Source organism: Octopus bimaculoides, chromosome 3 (assembly GCF_046866305.1).
Source record: "Octopus bimaculoides isolate indiv1 chromosome 3, ASM4686630v1, whole genome shotgun sequence".
In the NCBI taxonomy this organism is placed as follows: Eukaryota; Metazoa; Mollusca; class Cephalopoda; order Octopoda; family Octopodidae; genus Octopus; species Octopus bimaculoides.
The window spans coordinates 162,554,557-162,574,126 of record NC_142930.1 but is presented as its reverse complement, the minus strand read 5'-3'; the positions used below and the strand labels follow the sequence as shown (position 1 = coordinate 162,574,126).

Sequence of the window (19,570 nt, the reverse complement as noted above, 5' to 3'; positions counted from 1 at the left end):
CGATAAAATCGACAATCCGTTTGTCTGTCCTTGTTTGTCCCCTCTGTGTGTAGCCCCTTGTGGGCAGTAAAGAAATAAGAAATATAAATTAAGAAATTCCTAAATAAACTATCGGTTTACCAATTAAAATCTTCAGTTATCATTTGTGAAATAATGAAATTTCAATCAAAATATTAATAACTTAATTTAGGTAGGTTAGTGTTGGTTAGCAAAGAAACAGTTAATTAACAGTAATTATCATAATTAACAAGTAGAAAAATACAAAAATGTATACTTAATTACTGTACTACCTGTGTAGTACACCATCTCTAATCATGTCACTTTTTGCAGCCTCCTAGCACAAACACTTTCTGTTCCTCTATCTCTATTCTTTCTCTCATATTCACCTTGTACTTTAAGGGTTCGCCTCCCCACCCTCTCACCATTTCTCTTTTTTTGTCATTAGCTAAGGAAGTCATGTATTCATCTCTTCATTAAGAGACCAGTTCCTGTCCCTCTCTCGTACATTCACATCTTTCAATATTACACCCCGAATCAGTCGAAGGGGTCTTGCAAGTACTTGGTAACCTCACTAAGGCTGGTGCCATAAAGAAAGCACCTTGCGCACACACACACACACACACTGTAAAGTGGTTGGCATTAGGAAAAGCATCCGACTGTAGAAACCATGCCAAAGCAGACATTGGAGCTCTGCACAGTCCCCCGATTTGTCAATTCCTTTTGAACCATTCAACTCATACCAACATGGAAAAAGAGATGCTAAGTGATGATGAGACAACTATAAGATAATCTGCAGCTTATAAAAATGTCTTTCTGTCTTTGCTTTGTTTAAAAATTTATGGTTTCATTGGTAGGGGACAGTAAATTTGACCATTTATATATATAGTATGACTAAAATTGAAAACTAAAACAGTGTTGTTGTGTGGTTAACATGCTTCCTCTGCAACCAGATAAACCTAGGTTCAATCCCACAGTAGGGTGAGCCTTGGGAAAGTCTCTTCTATTATAAGATTGAATTGACCAATGCTTTGAGTGAAATTTGCTAAATGAAAACATGAGAAAAATCATCATACATACATGCATATACCATGTGTATATGCACATAAACACACACACAACTATATAAATATCATTCATCAGTGAAAGATGCATATATCAGTGATAAAACCAGTCGATTTGAGCAAAAATATTCTTTTGCATAGATGTGGCAATAGGTACAGGTGTGACCATAGGTATAGCTGTGTGGTTAAGAAGCTCTCTTAGCAACCACATAGGTTTGAGTTCAGTCCCACTGCGTGGCATCTGGGCAAGTATTTTCTACAGTAGTCCCCAGACCAACCAAAGTCTTGTGAGTGGATTTGGTAGACAGAAACTGAAAGAAACCTCTGTGTGTGTGTGTGCGTGTGCATGTGTGTGTGTGTGTGTGTGTGTGTGTGTGTGTGTGTGTGTATGTGTGTGCGCGCACGCGCGCGCGTTCACATGCGCTTGTCTTAACATTGTTTGATTGCTGTAAATGAGCATCATTCCTTTCCATGATTCTGTGTGAACTTGTCCGGCTATGGAGAAATATTACCCAGCTTAGAAGCAGAGAAGGGTTGGTGGCAAGAAGAGTTTCCAGGCATAGAATATGTGCCTCAATAAACTCCATCCGACCCTTGCAAGCATGGAAAACTGGTCATTAAAATGATGAAGATTATATATCAGTTAATAATTAATGGTACTAACAAGCAGTACCCGCATGCTAAATATAGCAGTCAAAATGACCAAACCACAGTCATTTTGACTGCTATATTTAGCATGCGGGTACTGCTTGTTAGTACCGTTAATTATTAATTGGTAATTTTTTAACGTTATGGTTTTTTTATGAATGCTAAGCCACTGGTATTATTATAAATAATAATATCCTCATATATATATATATATATATATATAGTCAAAACTTACAGAAAACAAAAGACGAAGACAGGTGAGGGAACAAGCAAGCGTATTAGTTTAATGCTCGGGAAGAATGGAAAAGTCTTTGATGTTTCAAGTCTATGCTCTTCGAAAGAAAGGATTAAGAGGGCAAAAACTGAGAGAGAAAGGAAAAAAAAAAAAAATGGAGAGAGAAAAAAAAATGTGGAGGAATTAACAGTTCAAGAGCTATATTGATTTGCACAGACAGTCCTTTGTGACTCTTGCCATCAGGAAAACAGTGAATGAGTGATTAGCCTAAACAAAACCTAAATCCAACACTATTGTTCACAAAATGCATAATGTAAATAAGTAAATAAATAAATAAATAAGTTGATATTTGCTCTCAGTTGAAATGGCAGCACAGAATACTTACTTTGATTTCCATTTGCTGCTCACTGTTTGCACTGCTTTCTGAGCAGCTCTGGTGGCTGTCGCCCAGTGGCGAAGAGGAGCAAATCGGGGGATTGTCTGTGACACTTGCTGGTTTGTTCTGAGAAAGATGAGCAGCTAAATGACTAGAGTGGAGAGCGATAGCTAGAAGAGTTGGTTTTGGGCCTTTTCCAGTATTATCTAATCCTGGAAAAATTTCAAACAAGATTGTGGTTCAGTTAAAAAAGTATTGTCTACAAGAGCAACAAAAGTGATTTAAAACAATACGTGTGTGAGAGCCCTGGGTACCTTTATAGCACCCAGCTCTGGTGTTAGTGTGGCTTGGTATCCAGGTATGTTATTATATATATAAACATATATATATTTGAATTATGCAATAGAAGCAGCTCTAGAGTAAGATCTTTATATAACATATTTCATGTCATTCAATTTATGATCAATTCTTATTTAAAGGTAAAAGAAATATATAGACCAGATGAAAGGTAACATGTAGCCAGGTTTTAATATCTGTGCTGTGTACCCAGTAAAGGACCACCTCAGCAGGAGCCCTAAGCAAGACATTAAAGGTGGATGCCATCAGTCTCTCATTGCTTGGAAACCTTTTTTGTATAAGTGTATCATTGCAGTATGTGTGACGACAGTCCTTCTAACCCTCATTATCAAATTTGCTTTTACCATTCACCCCTCTTTTAACCGTACAAACACAGGTATTATCATCACACATCTTGATCAAGTCATGCCAGAGATAAGCTACTTTCACAAACAGAGACCTTGTGAATAATGAACAGGGGAACAACAACCAGGCCTCCTTTCGCTGCATAAATACACAATCAGGACACAGATCAAAGAAAGAGACGCGTACTTCACCCTTTCTAATCACAAACACAACTAAAACCTTCAGTGTCTTTCCAAATACTTCTAGGGCCTCACGACACCTAATTATCTCTTGTGGTGGCCTGACATGTATCATGTTGCTTGAACTGCACTGCAAAGACGACTTCCATAGGGTAATCAGAAAACACAAATATTCCTGCCTTGGTCAGTTACTGGACCCAATGGGAACCTAAAGTAAGATCCACACAGGAGAAATATTTGAGTTTTCAGGCACATCTATGGGACAGTTTTGCCTCTATACATACACACACATGCACATACAGACACTGATAGATAGACCACATCCAAAAGCAAACCACCCAGTCTTATTAGCAATCAATCACTCAGCAAACATACTTCAGCCACTGGCTTACAGACATGCTGTGCCCTCCCTGTCCCCTCTACTTCCACAATAACAGCCTCTACTCTCTTCTGAACCAGTTAGCTGCATACTCCTGATTCCTCTCTCTCTGTCACTTCTAGTTCTACAATAACAGCCTCTACTCTCTTCGGAACTAGCTATATACTCTTCCTGTTTCTTCTCTCTGACCCCTCTACTGCTAGTAATAACAGCTTCTACTTTCTTCTAAACCAATTAGCTACGTATGGCTTTTACTCAATCCTCCTTGACACGTGCTTTTCCCCTCCCTTCACCCCTACCATGTCTCACTTTGCCCAATCCTACCTCTTTAAAACTCTAACTCTTCAGAATCACATTCTTGTAGACACCAAGAGATGTTCAAACATTGGCTGCAGTAGTCTCACCAGTATAGGAGACAATTCAAAGGTCACAACATCCTAACATATATATATATCTAGCAATATGATCTTCATTACCTAAAATATCTACCAGCCCCCTACAGTATTGTCATTTTATATATGCTGTTTGTTTTTATCCCTTCTACATTAATTTCCCCACACTTGCTTGGTCGGAATGGTTTACTTGTTTTTAAAACTGGATGTTGCTCTTCCAATCATTGAACCAACCAACTGAAGTGAAATTGGAGTGAAGTCTTTGTTGTTTAACCATGCAAACCAAAGCAATTAGTTTAATGACCAATCAATTCTGTGTGGTCGTTAGCCTGCTCACCTTAAGCTTCATAATTTAAAATAATTCATTCCATGCTGGCAATCTTTAAATTCAGCTTGGTAAAAAAAATACAAACAAACAAGTGAACACAAACAATCTGTTTTAATGAATTTAAAAAGCCTGACTGTGGCTTACAACAGCAAAAAAGATTCCTTACCGAGGTGTTGAATTAGCTAAATAGATAAGTTACCAGTTAATTGGTTTAACCCTTTCGTTACCATATTACAGATGAGATGCCTTGTGTTTCTTTCAATTAGTTTTAAATATAACAGAGAACTTAGTAAAATAACTTAGTAAAATAACTTAGTTATCATTCAGCTAGTGTCAGGAACATAAATTGTGACTAAGGTTTGGTGGAAGATTTTAATCCAGAACTTTTGAAAACAAGACATTTGTACTACTGAGCCAGAGGTGGTTTCAGGCAGGTTGGCATCAAAAGGGTTGAAATAATAAAAGACAAAAAATCCATTGCCTTCAGCCTATCCTTACAACTGTATTCAAGGCAAGGCGCTGAATTTATTCCACACTTATTTGATCAACAAAGAATGTAAATGCTAACTATGGTAGAATTTGGTACGACCTGATGGAACTTGTATTATTGTCCAAGTAAAAAATGGGATGATTGTTTAAAGGATGCCTTTGATCACTTAGGCTGCTTAATTAGGGTTCACCTGGCGCTAAACAACAATGACCATTTAGTGCCCCTTGGTAGGGTTTTATTTCTTCATTTTCACCTTCCATCTCACCCTCTATTTCCCATATTAATCTGTGTGTCTCAAATCTCTCAGAGATTTATGCAGCAGTGATACGATGAAGTAGTTGTATGCTGTCAACTTAATGTGACAGTCCCCTGAAGGGAATAATACTACTGTTGGTTAGACCTAGGAAGCTGTACCGCTTCCTGTCGGCCTTGACACATTTCCTGTGTCCTTATGTTTACAAGGGGGAGACAACAGGAGTATTATTACTGTCTAACCAACAGTAGTATTATTCCCTTTAGGGGACTGTCACATTAAGTTGACAGCATACAACTACTTCATCGTATCACTGCTGCATAAATCTCTCTGAGAGATTTAGAAATGTTATATTTCTAAATTTGAAATCAGTGAATGTATTTCACTAGAATTATTATATGTTTACAAGAGCTTGACAGGCATCTTCGACTAGCAGGTCATGCTACTCCAGACTGATGACGAGCAAAGACTCAGAAACATGTCTCTGGATGCAGGCTTAGCTGGGTGGAGGTGCTTGTCTCCCCCTTGTAAACATAAGGACACAGGAAATGTGTCAAGGCCGACAGGAAGCGGTGCAGCTTCCTAGGTCTAACCAACAGTAGTATTATTCCCTTCAGGAGACTGTCACATTAAGTTAACAGCATACAACTATAAAACTATAACACAGACTGTTCAATTACATCAATGAAAATGTTAGAGACGGTGACATTAAGACGGAATACCCAGACTCACAAACCTATTTGGTCAGGAGTTTGATAGGACTCAAAGACAAACTTTTTCACTAAACCTGTCCCAAGCCTTTTGATAAGTCTGTCTTAAATGTCCGTCCTTGGTTTCAGATTTTTAGTCAGCCCTTGTTTCTAAGTAATATAAAGATCTTCTTTCATAAGTCCCAAGTTACTCTGGTGGTTGAAAAAATTGGGAATATGTTTCATATATGATGTATGGATACCAGGGAAATACATCCTGTGTATAACATGTAATAATAGAGAGAGAAAAAAACAAACTATATTTGATGGCATAAAAGACACACAAACATATTAGATACACCACAATTTCAGCAGCACATAGTCAAGAAAAATAGTTCAGACCCAACTTTGTATAAAGGGCTTTTTCAAGACATTTTTTGCAGAGAGGCAAAAAGTGTACTCATATACCTTCTAAAACATAAAGTAAATATTTTAACAACCTTGCTAAAGAAACGCAGCAATAAAGCTACAAACCATTTTTTAAATAATTAAACAAGAAAAAAAAAAAAAGAGAAACAAAATGTAATTAATTAGTTGAAAGACCCCAATATATGAGAACGATATTAATGACTGAAATATTGTTATTGAAACAAATTATATTAGATGTGAAATGAAAAATATTAACATTGTTTGTTTGGTTGTTTGTTTTTACCACTGCATGCAATTTTAGGACAACACTTGAACAATGAAAAAAAAAAAAAAATACAGGTGTAAAGCTTCGTTAATTAAGATAGAAACACATGCACCAAGCAAAACAAGATGAGGAATGAAGTTAGAAATTATAATTTCACAAACCAAAACATTTCAATTACACATCAGATAAATCACATATATGTGTTGATTTAAGATGATATTATTATTGGTATTATTATATTTATTATTATTATAATGATAAAGGCAGCGAGCTGGCAGAAGCGTCAGCACACCGGGCGAAATGCTTGGCGGTATTTCGTCTGTCTTTACGTTCTGAGTTCAAATTCTAAACACAAGGCTGGACGAAATGTGGCAAAGTATTTTGCCCAGCATGCTAATGATTCTGCCAGTTCACCACCTTAATAATAATATTAATAATAATGATGATGATGATGATGATGATGGGGTTCAAATTTTGGCACAATGCCAGCAATTTTGGAAGTGAGGGCTAGTCAATTACATTGACCCTTGTGCTCAACTGGTACTTATTCTATCGACCCTGAAAGGATGAATTTGGATTCGAACATAAAGATGGATGAAATGCCACTATGGCATGCTAGCGACTTTGTCAGCACTCGGCCTTAATAATAATAATAATAACAACAACAACAACAACAACAACAACAACAACAACAAAATAAATTTTTAAAATTAAACAAACAAAACACAAAAATATTTAGAAAAAACACAAATTGAAACGATTGAGATGGGGGAGGCAAAAGAGGGGATGATGATGATGATGACAGAATTGCAATTAAAAAGGGGCTGGATTTGGAGAGAGAGAGAGAGAGAGAGAGAGAGAGATAGAGAGATGTAAAGTTGAAAGAAAAATAAACTGCCAGGTGGGGAAACATTGGAACAGATAGGTGACTGCATCTACTCAACAGAAACTATGACTCACCTGAGTTCTGGTGACATATTCATTCAGACGCACTAAATACTGGTTAACAGGGAAACAGTTCTGTGTGATGACGATGATGATGATGATTACATGATCTTGTGTAATTAAGTAGCAATGAGTAAATAGTTATTAGAAACGTTGAAAACTGACTAAACTAAGATGAGTTAATAAAAATCTGTCTTTGAAAAGAATCGGATTTCTTTAAAGAAGAGTAATGTTAATATTTATGGTTTTAATCTGTTAAGTGGGGAAGTACGATAAGAGAGAGAGAGAAAGAGAGAGAGACTGAGAGAGAATGTGTGTGTGTGTGTGTTGTTGAGATAAACAAGTATTTAAGTAAGCAACTCAACACTTAAGTCTCTCTCTCTCTCACACACACATACACAGAAGCCCACTCCCCACCCCCAAAAATAAAACTTAAGTAATAGTTGGAACATACACGCATGTACACACAAATACAGAGAAACATTACTCTGAGATGAATAAGAACCAACAACAACAACAACAACAACAACAACAACATGCTCCTCAACTGTCTTTGAGAAAACAAAAAAGAGAAAAAGAAAATGACAACCAATTAGATCAATTTTGCCCTCAACGAGTCACATTTAAAGGAAAACTGATGAATCACAGATCAAATGATAAAGGAGTCTTTATGTCTAAAGCATTAATAAATTCAATCTTAGAAAATTCAGATAGACAGGCACACACACACACACACACACATATGAGGCTACATGAAAAGCACAGTTGCCAGTGTCACATAAAATGTATACACACACACACGCATATATATATATATATATATATATATATATGGCAAATAAAAGACAGATGATGGAATATACAAGAATTTATTATTAATCGCAACAATAAATTCAATCTTAGAAAATTCTGGTAGACACACACACACACACACATATATATATATATATATATATATATATATGCATCACCTTAAGGACACTTGTGCCGGTGGCACGTGAAAAAAACATTCAAATGAGGTCGTTGCCAGTGTTGATGGACTGGCTCCTGTGCAGGTGGCACGTAAAAACACCATTTGAGTATTGCCGTTGCCAGTGCCGCCAGGCTGGCCCTCGTGCCAGTGGCATGTAAAAAGCACCCACTACACTCTCGGAGTGGTTGGCATTAGGAAGGACATCCAGCTGTAGAAACTCTGCCAGATCAGATTGAAGCCTGGTGCAGCCATCTGGTTCGCCAGTCCTCAGTCAAATCGTCCAACCCATGCTAGCATGGAAAGCGGACGTTAAACGATGATGATATACATATATATATATATATATATATATATGATGCTACATAAAAAAAAAAAATTTAAAAAAAAAAAAAAAAAATGCATCCAGTACGCTCTGTGAAGTGGTTGGTGCTATTTAGGTCTCAGGTGGTAAATACTGAATTCTGCTGACTAGGCACAAAGTCAATGCCAGACAGGGAGAGAGTAAAAGGAAAAGGAGAGAGAGAGAGAGAGGAAACAGAGAGAGAGAGGAGACAGAGAGAGAGAGAGAAAGAAGAAAGAGAGGATCAGGTGTATTTAGTTATGTCATTGGTACTGTTTTTATTTTCTCATGCAAAACAGATAAAAAGTGAAAATCAGCCATAGCAGGATTTGAACTCACAAACAAGAGTTCATAAACATGACACAATGAAGCAATCTAGTCAAGAACTGCAGTAGATAGATAAATTATCTAACTACTTCGCTATAGTTGATGAATTAAATATTAGCTGGAGAAATCTTCAGGCATAGAACTAAATTAAGAAAATGACACTTCACACCAAACTGAAGCTGATGGAGCCAAGACATGCTAGAAATAGCTGTTAAACCTCCCAACGACAATAACAACTAATGTTGAGAATGAAGTCAACATTATTGACTTGAACATTTGCTGAGATCATCACAATTCCAGCCAGAAAATCAGAATGATATCTAAGGAAATGTTTAGAGAAACAAGAACTAAAGGCTATTCATAAAAGCTTGTCAAAGATCAGCCAGAGTGAGAATGAAGTGAAAAGCTAAGGCATGCCAGCTCTCGAGTTACTAAAGAGGTTAATAAACTAAACATTAATCTGTACTAATATAAGTGGAGGTCATCACAGATTAATAGTAGTGGTACTACTAGTAGTAGAGGTGATAATTAGTTCAAGGGAAAATTTAGACTTATCTCTAAAGATTCTCAATATCTCATTAAATTAGATTTTAAGGATTAAAAAAAAAAAATGTTTAGCAGTTGAAATTATTAAAATGGAAACATCACCTAATTGGCAGCAAGCCATGACACTTGGCTGAAATGTATACAAGAAATAAAACATGAGAAAAGATTGTTTGTGTTAAATGTGTTAAAGAGATGGACAAAATGGACAGAAGTAAATACAGAATTGACTGAACAAAAGACGAAGTAGTGGAAATATATTGAAGAGAAGAAGAGAATAGATGGGTTTCGAGTCTTTTGGATTGAGCTGTACTCACTACTTTCAGAGTAGATGGGTGTGTGGTGGGTGTTAACCTGTAGAACAGACAGCAACAGGGTTTATAGTGAGGATGGCTATGATGGTGGTTATGACAGTATATGGCGGTGGAGGTAGAGTGATGGCAGGGTGCTGGCGATGTGCTGACGTATGAGTTGATGTGACAGTAGCTGTGATGCTGGTTGAAGTGATAACTGTCAAGATAGGTGTAGAGATAGGATGGTGGTTGAAGTATACAGTGATGGTTACTGTGGTAGTGATGGTCATAGTGGTAGCATGACAATGGCTGTAGTAGTGTGAAGGTAGGTATAGCATGCATGACAATGGTTATGATGTGTATGTGTGTGTAATAGTGTTGTCCTAAGTATAAGCACATTGGGAAAATGTCCAGATAGCCTTATACTAATTTATATTTGTGGTAGATTGCTGCCAGTTAATAAAATCTATAAACCCTGGTGCATTGCTTTACCCAGGGGCATATAATGCTGTAAAGACAGTGCTTATGATGGTCTGAATCTTGTACCTAACCTATTATGAACAACACACAAAACCATCTGAGTTACTTTGACTCTAGACCTTGCCAACTATAGAGTTACTAAACATGTTAATCAACCAAACATTAAACTGTACTTCATCATCATCATCATCATCATCGTTTAACGTCCGCTTTCCATGCTAGCATGGGTTGGACGATTTGACTGAGGACTGGTGAAACCGGATGGCAACACCAGGCTCCAGTCTGATTTGGCAGAGTTTCTACAGCTGGATGCCCTTCCTAACGCCAACCACTCAGAGAGTGTAGTGGGTGCTTTTACGTGTCACCCGCACGAAAACGGCCACGCTCGAAATGGTGTCTTTTATGTGCCACCCGCACAAGCCAGTCCAGGGGCACTGGCAACGATCTCGCTCGAAAATCCTACAGGAGCCAGTCAGGCGGTACTGGCAACGGCCACGCTCAAAATGGTGCATCTCATGTGCCACCCGCACAAGAACCAGTCCAGGGGCACTGGCAACGATCTTACTTGGCTTGCCGGGTCTTACTTATACAAAAGTGGAGATCATCACAGACTAATTGTACAACTAATAGTAGTAGTGGTGGTGGTAATTAGTTAAAGAGAAAATTTAGATTGATAATTTTTGCTGCTAATTTCAACTTACATAACAATTAAAACTGCATCTCAAATACATGAGATGACTTTTGATGGTGATCCCACTTACATAACAAAACTGCATCTCTAAGACAAGAGATGATCTTTGCTGGTGTTCTGCATCTCAAAGACAAGGCTTTCTATTCAGAATCAGAAAATACTTCAGCACTGATTTGTTACTAAACATCTATAAAACTCAGATAATATTCGCAATATATATACATGATGTTAATACTGTTAGACACCATACAAGCATTGTAGGAAACATCCAGAAGAAGGCTACATGAGCATTTGTCAATAAATTACTAATACTTTACAACCTCTGGCTTACAGACACACTGCTTCCTCATTCACACTACTTATTCTATAGCTACTACAACAGCCTCTAGTCCTATAAACTAGCTACCTCCATACCCTCTGACTTAAAGACACACTACCTAATCTACAACAATATCCTTTGTTCCTCTGAAAGTATCTAGCTTATACATCAGACAAACTGACTTACTTTCCTATCATATACACTGCCTATAATTCTACAGTACTCTTCTTAACTAGTTAGTTATGTAATCTCATTCAGGCCCAACAGACACGTTCATCTACCACATCTCTCAAGCTCTGCATTAAGCACTTTCCCAATACTTCCTCTCCCTATAACAAAAACCCTCTGGAACTTCATTACTTCCTATCTACATTTTTCCTACCAGATGTCAACCTTCAGCTGTCCAAACTGAACATTAGACACATCAGTCTGACAGTCTGGGAGAGAGAATAGCAAAGAACTGAACACAGTTTCTCTCCATCTTGTTAAACAATTAACTGTGTGTGTGTGTGTGTGTGTGTGTGTGTGTTTGTGTGTGTGTGTGTGTGTGTGGTGTGTATGTGTGTGTGTGTGTGTGTGTGAACATACATAAGATTGTAAGCATGTGTATATACAAGTGAATATATGCATGCGTACATGCATGGCAATGCAGGTGTGTTTATATGTGTGGGAATGTGTGTGTGTGTGTGTGTTTACATGTGTGGGAATGAGTGCATACGTTTGTGTGAACGCAAGTATATGTGTGTGTGTGTGTGTGTGAATGTGCCTAAGTGTACCTAACGGCGAGAATGAATGTGATAGGGATTAAAGGAGCTCCCTATTTATCCAAAACAGAGTTAAGTATAATCGACAAATTTTCAGATGTCTTTAGTTTGAAAGCATACACGATAATGTAGTAGCAGTAATAATAGTGTAGATGGTGATAATAATAGTGGCCATACTGTACTGATGTTGTAGTAGCACTAGTAGAAGTAGTAGTATAGTAAAATAAATAAACTGAGATGACAAGGCCAACTTACAAATGAGTTGTCGTAGAAGACTGTAAAGTAAATTTGAAGTCAGGCACAGTTACTAGAGTGACAACAGCAATAACAGCCATGTTTCAGCAGTACAATAGTAGCTATAGAAGACCGAAGACAACATTCATAAGTGAGGGTCATGGTCATGCAACAGCAACACAATACAGAGGTTGCACCACGTGCAGGGAACTGAAGATTGCATTCAGAGGTTAGGGGTAGTCATGCTGCAGGGTGTGTGTGTGTGTGTGTCCATGCATGTGTGCATGCGTGTGTATGTGTATATATATATATATATATATATAGGGAGAATTCACAAAACAACAAAAGACGAAGACAGGTGGTGTAGAAAGCAAACAGATGTATTCGTATAACGCTTGGGAATTGAAAAAGTCTTTAACGTTTCGAGCCTATGCTCTTCCACAGAAAGGAATGAATGAATATATATATATATATATATATATATATATACACACACACACACACACACACATACATCATCATAATTATTTCCAATGTCTACTTCTCCATGCTTGCATGAGGCTGACAGTATTCATTGAGGCAGATTTTCTATGGTCAGATGCCTCTTTCCCATTGTCAACCCTCACCTGTTTCGAAATCGGGTAATAACCCCCCCCCCCCCCCCCCCCCCCCCCATAGCTGAACACACTTTCATGGAAGACTGGAACTGAATGACACTGCTTGTATGACAGTGACACTTATTTACAAATATCACATCATGTCAAGATAAAGGGAAACAAACAACACACCCATAGACAGGATGGCCCAAAAAAGTCACAAAGGGGTTAATAATTCATTTATGTTCTGTTTTAAATTTACAATACCTTAGCACCATATACTGAATCTAAACTCAACGAACACTGCAGAATTCCTGAGGTAGATCCAGTGACACTTATATCAAAACTATAGATGACATCAGATAGCCGAAAGAGTAAAAGTGCTTTAATTGATATACTACTAACCATATACCCAAGATCCAAATAATTAGTTTATATATATATATATATATATATATATATATAGGGTTGAGGAGGGTATTGGATTTAACCAAACTCAAGAGGATTTTATATATTTACATACATATATATATATATGATTGTGACTTGTTCATAATTATAAACATTTTTCTTTTTCATATTTTATGATAGCATGTTTGGCCATTGATATATTCATAAATAATCTTAATTATTTTTATAAATCATTTGTAATGTTTTTACATTACTCTCTACTTATATATATAAAAGCTTCTTTTGGTTTTCCCTCTACCAAAGCACTCACAAAGTTATGGTCAGCCAGGGGTTGTAAAAGAAAACACTTGCACAAAATGCCACAAAGAGGAACTGAATCCAAAACCATCTGATTGGGAAACAAACTTCTTAACCATGGAGCCATTTATATTTCAGAAGCAATAGGGAAGAGAAGCTACAAGATGCTTCAGGTCGAGGATCAGAGAGTATAAAAGAGAGAGACTGGCAGTAGAGAGAGAGAGAGAAAGAGAGAGAGAGAGAGAGAGAGGGCGGAGAAGAGAACCATGGTCAGGGGCAGTGGGAAGAGAAGAGAAAGCAAGGCAGTGAAAAGGAAAGAGTGGTGGTGGACATGGAGAGAGAAGCAATGGAAAGGAGACAGACAAACAGAGACGAACAGACAGACAAACAGAGACAAACAGACAGGCAATGGGCAGGACGGGAGATAGGCAAGCAATTTTTGCAGGCAACAGACGGAGAGGGAGACATTAAGTATAAGCAGTTCAAAAGTAGGGGACAGTAGACAGCAAGGATGTATGAGGAAGACCAGGAAGGCCAGAAGAAAGGGTGAGGCAAGATGAGAAGGGAGTTTTGATAATGGTTGGACTAGCGTTAAGCAATCGATACATACTTGATTACCTGGCAGAGGAGAATCTGAGAGATCCGACCCCGATGTGTTAAGAGTGTTAGATCCTGTTAGAGTGTCCGTAGGGAGACCAGAGTCAATGATTGTAGTTGAACTACTAATGTTAGCATCGGAAATGATGTTAGTAGTGGCACAAGAGTTGAGGGTAGAAGAACAAGCTGTTGAAGAGGTACCGGCTGTTGAAGAGGTACCGGCTGTTGAAGAGGTACCGGCTGTTGAAGAGGTACCGGCTGTTGAAGAGGTACAGGCTGTTGAAGAGGTACAAGCTGTTGAAGAGGTACAAGCTGTTGAAGAGGTACAAGCTGTTGAAGAGGTACCACCTGTTGAAGAGGTACCACCTGTTGAAGAGGTACCACCTGTTGAAGAGGTACCACCTGTTGAAGAGGTACCACCTGTTGAAGAGGTACCACCTGTTGAAGAGGTACCACCTGTTGAAGAGGTACCACCTGTTGAAGAGGTACCACCTGTTGAAGAGGTACCACCTGTTGAAGAGGTACCACCTGTTGAAGAGGTACCACCTGTTGAAGAGGTACCACCTGTTGAAGAGGTACCACCTGTTGAAGAGGTACCACCTGTTGAAGAGGTACAGGCTGTTGAAGAGGTACAGGCTGTTGAAGAGGTACAGGCTGTTGAAGAGGTACAGGCTGTTGAAGAAGTATCAGCTGCTGAAGAGGTACCAGCTGTTGTTACTGCTATTAATGCTGTAGTAGTAGTAGTAGTAGTAATAGTTGTTATAGTAGTTGTTGCAGTAGAAGTAGTAGTAGTAATGGTTGTAGGAGTAGAAGAGGAGGTTAAACTAGTTGATGTAGAATCTGATGCTACTTCTAAAATGGTTCTTCTTACTGTTGTAGTTTCTGTGTCAGATGGTGGTGGTGGTGTTGTTTCTATTGAATTGGTGGTTGTGTCAGCATTGGCTGACACCGGTGCTTCATCTGTTGTTGCTGCTGTTGTTGTTGTTGCTGCTGCTGCTGCTGCTGTCACCGTGGTTACCAATCTCGGAGCGTTAGCAGATGCTGCTGCTGTCACTGCTGCAGAGGTGAAAGTGGGAGGTGCAGTTGTAGGAAGCAATTTCGAAGAGAGGGGTGGTGTTGATGACATAACGGGGAGAGTTGACCGAGGGCTGGAATCTCTGCTCAGAGAATCCACGTCGGAAAAGTTCTGCAGGAAGATATTGCAAAAAAACTCATTTCAAACCATGTCGAAAATAATGAAATAATAACAGAATCTTCAGCAAAATAATAAATATGTAATTTGTACCCTGATGGTTAGGATGAAGAGGGTTGCAGTTGATCTGATCAACAGAACAGCTGCTCATGGAATTAATGTGCAAGTGGCTGAGTACTCCACGGACGCACAGACTTTTAACAGTTCTCAGGGAGATTCAGAACACAGAATGTGACAGGACTAGCCATTTGAATTACAGGTGAAGCTCATTTTTGCCAGCTGAGTGGACTGGAACATCATAAAATAAATTGTCTTGCTCAAAGACAATGCCCCCCTTCCCCACCCCACCCCAGGAATCAAACTTACGACCTTATGATTGAGAGGCCAAATACTCCAGCCACTAAACCATGTCTCTTCAATGTGATATATAAATATATATTTGTAATACTTTTAGTTGCTTTGTATGAATTCATTGCAAGCATGTATTCGAAGCGAGATTGTTGCCAGTGCCCCTGGACTGGCTCTTGTGCGGGTGGCACATAAAATACACCATTTGAGCGTGGCCGTTGCCAGTACCGCCTGACTGGCCTCGTGCGGGTGGCACGTAAAAGCACCCACTACACTCTCAGAGTGGTTGGCGTTAGGAAGGGCATCCAGCTGTAGAAATTCTGCCAAATCACATTGGAGCCTGGTGTCGCCTCCTGGTCCACCAGTCCTCAGTCAAATCGTCCAAACCATGCTAGCATGGAAGGCGGACATTAAATGATGATGATGATTGTGGGAGGATTTTCAACCATGTGGTTTCTGGTTCAGCCCCACCGTGAAGCATTTTGGTGGCATCTTCTGCTGTAACTATAAACTCAAGGTGACCAATGGTGACACAAACTAAGTGGAGGCTTGTCATGCATGTTTGCATGTGTGTGTTTGTCTATGTCAATTTATATATTTGACACTGATTAAAAAGAAACAGTGCTTAAGTCTTGTTTAACGGTGGTGTGATAAATATATAATGTTAAAATAAGTACCAGACGTAAAAGAACTTAGGTTGACAAAACCCTTTGAGGTGATGCTCCAGCATGGCCACACTTAAACAAGTGAAATAAGTAGGAGGATAAAGAATATACATAATCCTCATCATCGTTTAACGTCCGCTTTCCATGCTAGCATGGGTTGGACGATTTGACTGAGTACTGGTGAACCAGATGGCTGCACCAGGCTCCAGTTTGATCTGGCTGTGGATGCCCTTCCTAACGTCAGGTTTCAAATTTTGGCAGCAAGCCAGCAATTTTGGGGGAGGGGATAAGTCGATTACATTAACCCCAGTACTCAACTGGTACTTATTTAATCGACCCCCAAGAGGACGAAAGGCAAAGTCAACCTCAGCAGAATTTGAACTCAGGACACAGGGACAGATGAAATGCTGCTAAGCATTTTGCCTGGCCTGCTAATGATTCTGTCGGCTCATTGTCTTACAGAAGATAGATATTGAGAACTAAACACCAGTGGTGATCTACATCAACAAACATCATTTAGTGAAGTTGATAGATTGGTCGAAGTCTGTAAACTGTGAGGAGATAAAAACACTGATGTTTTGAGCAAAGCTTCTCTCTTATACATCATGAGCAAGAGCTTATGTCTTATATAGTTAGATATCTATCACTTGCAACTAAAAATGGTGCTGATGATGCAGCTATATTCAAGTAGCAACACTGAGTAATATATCTAGTTCAGGAACCACAAAACAATGTCAGCAGACAGGTGTGAATTTATGACTTTCTGGTCTGTTAGCCTTGATATAGAAAAATTTACAATAGAAAAATATACAAAAATTGTTTATTGCTGAAGAATTTCTATTGTGAAATTTTATTCAACTTGGTGAAAGATTCTTTATGATAAAGAATAAAAAAAAGTAGAATGGTTGAGAGCTTAAGGCTCTAAACTGCTGACCACATGAACATAAGATGAAGTCTCACTGCTTATATGGCGTTATACTCCTGAGCAAGGTACCTAACTCTGTTATGTTCTAAATTTCCAAGACTATACCAGAAAACTTCACATTTGAATAGAGGGCACATCCAACAAAACATAGAAGCAAAGATAATAAGAAATCCTCGTCATTTTAATGTCCTCTTTTTCAAGTTTGCATGGGTGAGGCAGACATTTTCTACGGCTGGATGCCCATCCTGTCACCAACCCTGAGCTGTTTCCAAACAAGGCAATATTTCTCCATCGCCAGACAGTAAAACTCATTTAATAATTATCACACAATGTAAAGACAAGGATGTGCAACAGGCCTCACAAGGCCTTGATCAGCCTGGGACCAAGATGACAAATAGTGGGACGGAACCTATAACCATACAGCTGTACCTACACCGAAAAAACAGCATACAGGCTTGTTCAAGACAAAAAAAAGGGGGGGAAATGATAGCCAAAAATGTCTATATAGAATAGCCAAATTCACAGGCAAGTTTCAAATGGGATCACATGTTTAAACTGTCTAAGAAAGCATAAGAGAACCATGAAATGACCACAACGAGAAATGTCACCGAAATGATTCAGACAGTTCACTACTTCTGTGTCGTAGCTCTGCTCAAATGAAGTTGACCAGGGTTATACAACAAGAAGTATCCTATTATCTTAAATATCAAATCCTACTCGTCATTACATTTCTATTTTTCAAGTTCTTACTTTATTTGGCATCAACTTGCGAAGTTTCTCTTTGTTCTCCTTCGATTTCTGTATAGCTAACACAACGGCTACGGTATCTAATTCTTTTTGAGAAGCTTTCATATGGTCAAGACATATCTGAAAAGAAAAACACATATAAATACACATATATAGATATAAAGACTGACAGAGAAACAAAATTCACCCAGATTGGATAAATAAAGAAGAATAAAGAGAGAAGAGTGAAGGGGGTGACAAAGAGAATGATAGACAGGTAAGTAGATAAGTACACAGGTAGAAAGACAGGTAAATAGTTAAGTGGCTAGATAGACAGACAGACATACAGCTTAGACTGAAGGATGAGGAAAATAAAGCATCCAATGTTTTCACTTACTTCATTAGCTCGCTCTAAAAACATGGCAAGTACTTTAGTCCTGTAGTCAAGTACAATGGTAACAGAATTGGCAACCATTGACAACTTCTCCATACAAGGTAAGCCACTGACATGCTTCACTTCATTGATCTGACAAAATACAGAAGATGTTATATATAGAATGGTATGGTATTAATATCACAGCACGGTATAGCAACAACGACATAGTATTGTGATGGTATCCTGGGCTTGACTTAAACTGCATCTGATGGTTGGGCCCAAGTTTGGGAGTTCCAAGAATTTGAGAAGTGTAAAAACCACCTCTTAGCCACCATTGCTCCCAGATAACCTCTGACTCAGAGTAGTAGCATCTGTCAGGGTCCTGGATGTGGGTTAATTAGCATATTATGGAAAAAAAACTCCAAGCACAAACCCTTACTGCCTTATCAATGCTTTGGTAAAGGAATGGGCTAGGTGAGCCAACCTTTGGCAAACATTCTATATGCTATTATTTGACAGCATTATCTACTTCAGTTCCACTATTCAGTTCTACATACCTCTTTACGAAAAGTAAAATAATCTTATAATGTAAACAATGTACAATTCTTGCTGGTATGAACAAAGCTTCTAAAACAGATAAAGAAAAATTCAAAGAGTTGTTTTGGTCCAATGGTAGCACATCTGTCATGTCCACAGTAGACATGGGTTTCAGTCCCATGGGCAGCCTTGAACATTTTTTCTATTGAAGAGGTTTTTTAACCCAATATTTCACATGCTCTTATTTGTAGCTTTATCTAAGGCATTGAGCTGGTAGAATTGTTAGCACATGAGGCAAAATTCTAAGCACCATTTCACCCATACGTTCTGAGTTCAAAATCTGCAGAGGTTGACTTTGTCTTTCATCCTTTCAGGGCACCAGTTGAGTACAGGGGCTCAGTGTAATTAACTTACTCGGTTTCCTGAAATTGCTGGCCTTGTACCAAAATTTGAAACCATTCGAGTTCCACTGTGAAAATGATTTACATTATCTTGAATTTTATCACTCAATTCTTACTCTTTTACTTGTTTCAGTCTTTTGACTGTGGTCATGCTGGCGCACCGC

At 38.5% G+C, this 19,570-nt stretch overlaps 1 protein-coding gene across 22 annotated transcripts in view; it reads right to left on the bottom strand.

Moving 5' to 3' along the window:
* Nucleotides 1–19,570, bottom strand: part of LOC106884027 (nischarin) — a 71,549-nt gene that overhangs the window by 6,508 nt on the left and 45,471 nt on the right. Inside the window, exons 12-17 of one of the 22 annotated variants that reach the window (XM_089349906.1) lie at nucleotides 18,490–18,618; nucleotides 18,117–18,233; nucleotides 14,837–15,422; nucleotides 14,250–14,782; nucleotides 9,660–9,687; nucleotides 2,330–2,532 (exon numbers count right to left, since the gene is read on the bottom strand). In XM_089349906.1, coding sequence (XP_089206032.1) covers nucleotides 2,330–2,532; nucleotides 9,660–9,687; nucleotides 14,250–14,782; nucleotides 14,837–15,422; nucleotides 18,117–18,233; nucleotides 18,490–18,618 — 1,596 coding nt within the window. Of the gene's footprint in view, nucleotides 1–2,329; nucleotides 2,533–9,659; nucleotides 9,688–14,249; nucleotides 15,423–18,116; nucleotides 18,234–18,489; nucleotides 18,619–19,570 lie in introns of all 22 variants that reach the window. The other 21 variants (XM_089349911.1, XM_089349905.1, XM_089349914.1 and 18 more) reach the window with 21 other exon arrangements.